The following is a 6084-nucleotide window of genomic DNA, read 5'->3' on the forward strand; positions in this document are numbered from 1 at the left end:
AATATACAATGATCATATAATATCTAGTTTCTCCTGACATTCGTCAATCTCCAGATATTCAATTTATGTGAAATGTTTTGCTATAATACTGCAGAATATCATACAATGCGGATGAAAAAACACTTACGAAATTGCGTTTGTGTTTATATTTTGCAATAATAATTATTGTCATCGTTTATCTTTTTTTAATAGAAAATAAAGGATTATATATAAATATGTATATATTTTTTTTAAATACACATTGAATTATCAAGCTTATTAGAAGAATATATAATTTATAAAAATTATATATAATCTGTAAGATTACAGTTTGGAAGAATAACTCGAACTACGTTATCTTGAATCTCAAGAACTAAATTTTTAACATTGGGAGATTTGAATTGGATTTATTCGTGCTGTCGATGTGATTACACGAAAGACAAGAGAAGCTAAATATTATATACGAATTTACTTATAATATCGAATACGAACTTACTAGCACCAAGCACATATCAAGCACACAATAAATTAAAATTATCTGTGGAATTTACATAATACCCTGGCTTCACTAATTATCGTAATCCGTGTCTATTTGTCACAAAATATATCCACAAACCGAAGTTACATTCGTGCAACTTTCTCAAAATTATCCAAACATATTTGCGGTATCTTTGAACGATGATGACAAATAAAATACAATACAAACGTTTTTTTGTGACATTATTAACAATGATTAACTTCGTCTAACTTTTGTTTGATTACAGCGAATTAGCTATAGAAAGAAAATTTGCTTGATAAATTTACGTTTAAGTGAGAAAATGAAATTTACTAATATTAACGATTAAGTGTATCCATACCCATAATGCACGCGGGCGCGAATTACACACCGCCCGAAATACCCGCTCAGGAATAGATGGCTGACACTCTCTGCACCACATTACATAAATATTATGGCGAATTATATCAGACGCATAATATCAAATAACATACATTATTGTTAACACGTAGGACGTGAACATCATGTCGTGCAGAGAACTAATTGCGAGTACGAGCAGATAAAACGAGATCATTTTACGATATCTTGGACGTCCGAATCAGACGACGACCGTCTGACGAAAATGCGATTGAGTAATTATATACAAATTAAATTCTTTCTGAAGTACAGAAAACCTTTAAAAGACATACTGATCTCCTTACGGACAAATCATTCACACGAAATGTTTATTTGATTTTTCATTCAGTAAACCTAAACGCCTAAATCGAGAATGAGTCCATAATCGTTCAATTACGGACTCATTCTCAATTTAGGCGTTTAGGTTTACTGAATGAAAAATCAAATAAACATTTCGTATGAATGATTTGTCCGTAAGGAGATCAATATGCCTTTCAAAGATTTTCTGTACTTCGAGGATACGGACGTCTGGAACGAAAAGAAACGTTGCTATACGTAAAGAAGATCGATATAACCGGTGCCGTTAAAGCCGTAGTTTTCTAGGTGTCGGAATGAGAGACTTGACGGTATTTCCTTCTATCTTAGCGTCACGTTGTTCTGCGTCGTTCAAATCGCATGGCGATTTTATGCAATTCTTCGGCTTAGTGGGCGAGCCGGACACGCATTCCGACGAGTGTCTTCTCGCATGCACGTTGATGCGACGTGTCGGAGTCTGTTCCTGACGGAGTCTTAGCGTATGAGGTAAACGTTCGATTGGCTTGCGATGGCTCCCGGCGGAATTAAGCTCGGAGAGCAGTGATGGTCGCTGACGGTCCAACGAGTCACTCCAACTGCAATCGAGAAGTTATTACTGTGAGAAATAGAGATCGCGGAGATGGAGAACGTAAAAGTTCGATTCAAGTAACAATTCTGAGTTGATCGAATGAAGAGAACTCAAAACTTACCGCACACGGCTAATTAAGGCAGCGTGAAATATTAAAAATTATAAATCCAGTATTTTATCGCAAGAAATTGGGAATTGTCAAGGTGTAATTATTACATTAACGTTAAAACGAAAACGGACTATGTTATTACAACATGCCAGAAACATTAATTTTACAAATGTAAACGGCATAATAATCTACATTCGAATCGTTCTACATTCAAATAGTTCAAGATATTTTCTAAATTACAAATATTAGAATTTATTCGATCATTAGGCTTTCAATCAAAATGCAGTCACTTGATTATTTTCTTTCGCAAAGAAAAAAGATATTGATCGAAGACATGACATGAAGCTGAATATGAAAAATGATAAAGTAAAACAAAAAGTTACAATTTTGTGGCGCTTGAATAGTTGTTACTGCTATAAAATATAATATATAACAGGAATATAACAATTTATATATAAAGCTATTATATTTTATAAAATAATCATATTTCTTAAGCTGTTATAACAAAATGTAACAGTTTATATTAAATTCGATTATTTTACTCTGACAAGATTTGCCTTGATCAATCAGTAAATTGCGAAGCAAATGAGAAGTCAAATTACTTGATTCCATGCAAAATGTGAACGCAATTATTAATAACGGATTGTCAAACAAGTGGCACGAAAATAAAAGAGGTGCATGAATATAAGGGCGTTAAATGCAGACAGGAGTACATATCCCAATAACAAGTCACACAGACTGACGCACTCTACCTTCCCGATCCTGAAGCTGCGTCACGTGGAATCACCCGAGCAAAGGGCGGGACCAGCAAAAAGAACATTATTATTTATGATGCACATGATAGAGAAGATATTGAAAACGCGATTGTGTTAGTGATACAAGAATAATTCACGTAAATGTAATTTTCGACGATCAATGGTATTAATTGTTTACAAAACTAATGTATGTTGAAATGAAGATTATGAATATTAGAACTTAAACGTATACAATAATTATTAATAAAGGATAAATTCTCACCTAACGAGAGGCCCCATGACACCATCCTGTGGGAGTGATTGTAGGAGCGAGGGTCCCGCCGATACTGGACGTGTCTAAAGCCACAATCAAATAATTTCCTTTTAATCGAGTGGACGACGATAAGATAACATTAATAGTAACGAATCACGAAATGCAATCACAAAGCAAAAGCGATTATTGTGATCGTAACAATACAAAGATAAAACGGTGTGAAGGTACGATAAAGGGATTGAAAGATTTGATGAAGCGATACCTTTTCTGTTTGAGTAGCGGCGTTACAAGTATCTCCAGAGGAGACGTTGATGTTGCGTGTCGGCAAAATACAGCTTTGAATATCGCCATTCTTAGGTTCTTGAAGCTTCGACATCTGGAGCTGCGAAGGTTAATAATCGATTATCACTTCTATGCGATTCGCTCCGATTAATAATAAAGAGCGCTCTGAGAATGATTACCGATTAGACCTCCATCGGGACGAGCTTTTCGCGGTACAGAGCGGTACAGTTAATCGCGAGTGGGATTTACCTCGTTATTTACCTCAAGTAGCTCGATGGTACGATCCTGCACTTGTATCGTGCGATCTCGGTCCTCCACCTGACCCTGAAGGAACACCACCTGCCTTCTCAGATCCGCCAGTTCGTCCGCAATACTACTACCACCACTTCCCGGTGATGTACTCACGTCAGTCATGTTACTTCCACCCTCGTTCAGGTTACAGAAGAGGCCATTCTGCGATAATACCGACAACGTCATTTGTAATTTAACTTAACGTCAACCTCAATTAAGCAGGATTAAAAAAGAAAGTCCAAGTTATTTTTAGATCTATTTTCTGAGCACTTTTTTATAGGAGGTATAAGTACTCACCTTCGGATTATCGAATGGGTTGAGAGTTTCTGTCTAAAAATCAATATCAGATATTAGTGCACGGTAGATTTATTTTTAGCGTTGGCGCTAATAATTTTCATAATTTGCTATCGGGACCGAGTAAAACAGTAGAATTCGAATGAGGATTGAGTCTACTTCTTGCAATTATAACTTTCACATATCTTCTTGTAATTACAATTTCATATACTGCTTTCTTTTGTATAATTGCAACTTTCATAATTTTTATTCGGTTCCGTGTAAGTAAAAGTACATAATATATTATAAAAAATGTATATTATACGTGATATATTATAATTAAATAAATACATAAACATGCATGTAAATAAGGTGATGTAAATTAATAAATGTGCAAAGAAAATCAATGCAACGTACCCTCGTCAAATCGTTCTCTCCTGACTTGAGACGCAAAATCAGGAAGGACGACGACAAAAATGAAAAATAAAAAAGATCGTGTTAATAAAAATAGGTAAAAATGTAAACGGACTGTGTACATGGATAACGGAATAAAATGCTTGTGATCGATAACGTGTGTGCGGTGGAAACCGAAGGCGGGCCTCGAGCTAAAACTCAAGTCGCTTCGGCACCGCGCTTAAAACGCGTGAAACATATTTACGGGGACGATCGCAAGAAGCGATGTGACATGTGACGTGCACAATTTTTGGCGAGGTAAAATGCAAGCGTGCGTTGTGCTTCTGTCGTACCTCCTGAAGAACTCGTTTGAGCTTCAGGAGCATCGTCTTTATGGAGACGATGTCCTGGAACATGTACTGATACGTGCCGCGGTCTATCCTGAGGCTGGCCTCGTCACCGGAATCGACGCACGAGGATGATACCTATAGTCAATAAGATATGTGATATCAGCAAAATATTCCCTTCAGACGAATCGGGTTTGAGTTAGAATCATGACTTACACTTCCCGACGTTCTCATAGGACTAGAAACTTGACGATTGCGCATGTTGTCTAACGAACGAGGCGATTCCGTTCCCGATCTACTGCGTAATAGCCTTGACATCCTGTCACTTCCGATTCTGAAACAAGAACAGCGAAATCCATGTAATTCTATGCGTTTAATCGTCGGAACTCTCCTTGAATTGCACCAGGTTCTAGAATTTTTTTAAGGAGAAAGGAAGAATCTGTTCTGCAGTCATTATACAAGATGTCCCAAAATACTATAAGATAGTATTTTTACTTAGTATTTTAATTTTAATTTTACTAAAGGTATTTATTTTACTTTAATTTTAATTCACTTAGGCTGGGTTGTTCCAACTTTCGGTAAACTTCAGCTCACTGTCTTACCCTCTTACTTTCTTATGCTCTTACTCTTTTACTCTTTTGTTTATCCAATAGGTAAATTATCACATAATTTATTTGAAGAAACCGGAACAACCGGCTCTTAGTATTTTAATTTTTGAAAAATTAAATAAAAAAATTATTTGTAAATTTTTATTTTAAGCAATTAGTTACTGAAAGATTTAAATATGACCAATTACAAAATATTTTGATGATTACCTATAAATATTAGTAAACCTGAAGTCCTCATCAGCGCTCATTAATAAAGGAAAATGTATTAGACGAATGAGAGTCATGCGGTAATCGTAGCGCGAAATGATAATTTAATGTTCTTTATACTATAATTTAAAATTCTTCTTACACGATTCAAACGGTTCGGTTTTCTCCCGAGCTTCAGTGAACAAAATTATAAGAGTTGTTTCTTACGCTCCAAATTGGGAAATAATGAGAATATCGCTCACGCTGATTACAAGGCCGAGTGACTCAGATTCTAAAGAGAGGCGAGAATATAATAAAATCCATAGCTCACTGTTAGAAATGTTCTTGAATTTCATTAACATTTAATATACACTGTTAAAAATTTCATGAAATTTAATGTACTTTTAAGTTACACAATTTGAATTTAATTTCATGATATTACATTAAATTTAATGTAATTTTATAACTGAAAGGTATATTTATGTACATGAAATTTAATATATTTTCATGAAATTTTATGAAATTTAATATATTTTTCATAAAATTTTGTGAAATTTAATGCACACATTCATTACATTTAAGTAACTACTGTAATTTAGTTTTCAGTTAAATCATTCGTTATTTTTAATTTCATTCATAATCACGAGCTTCATTTACATGTAAAGGAAACATTTCTAACAGTATAGTTATGTAGAAAAAAATTAATAAATTGAATATAATAGTAAAAAATTTTAATTTAATGAAACTTTTAAAACAGTCATTATATGAAAATAAAATAATGGCAGAAGCGAGAGAGAGAGAGAGAGAGAGAGAGAGAGAGAGAGAGAGAGAGA

General features: G+C 34.4%; 1 protein-coding gene across 9 annotated transcripts in view; it reads right to left on the reverse strand.

Annotated features, from left to right (window-relative positions):
• Nucleotides 1–1276: 1276 nt before the first annotated feature.
• Nucleotides 1277–6084, reverse strand: part of LOC108749973 (putative mediator of RNA polymerase II transcription subunit 26) — a 36951-nt gene continuing 32143 nt past the window's right edge. For 5 of the 9 annotated variants that reach the window (XM_018489088.1, XM_018489087.1, XM_018489084.1 and 2 more), the window contains 8 exons: nt 4674–4791; nt 4464–4595; nt 4135–4158; nt 3742–3774; nt 3403–3606; nt 3134–3253; nt 2881–2954; nt 1277–1761 (listed from right to left, as the gene is read on the reverse strand). In XM_018489088.1, the coding sequence (XP_018344590.1) occupies nt 1455–1761; nt 2881–2954; nt 3134–3253; nt 3403–3606; nt 3742–3774; nt 4135–4158; nt 4464–4595; nt 4674–4791 (1012 nt within the window). In that variant the 3' untranslated portion in view covers nt 1277–1454. Of the gene's footprint in view, nt 1762–1875; nt 1885–2615; nt 2632–2880; nt 2955–3133; nt 3254–3402; nt 3607–3741; nt 3775–4134; nt 4159–4463; nt 4596–4673; nt 4792–6084 lie in introns of all 9 variants that reach the window. The other 4 variants (XM_018489090.1, XM_018489091.1, XM_018489085.1 and 1 more) reach the window with 4 other exon arrangements.

The sequence above is a fragment of the Trachymyrmex septentrionalis genome, unplaced genomic scaffold (assembly GCF_001594115.1).
Source record: "Trachymyrmex septentrionalis isolate Tsep2-gDNA-1 unplaced genomic scaffold, Tsep1.0 scaffold32, whole genome shotgun sequence".
NCBI lineage: Eukaryota > Metazoa > Arthropoda > Insecta > Hymenoptera > Formicidae > Trachymyrmex > Trachymyrmex septentrionalis.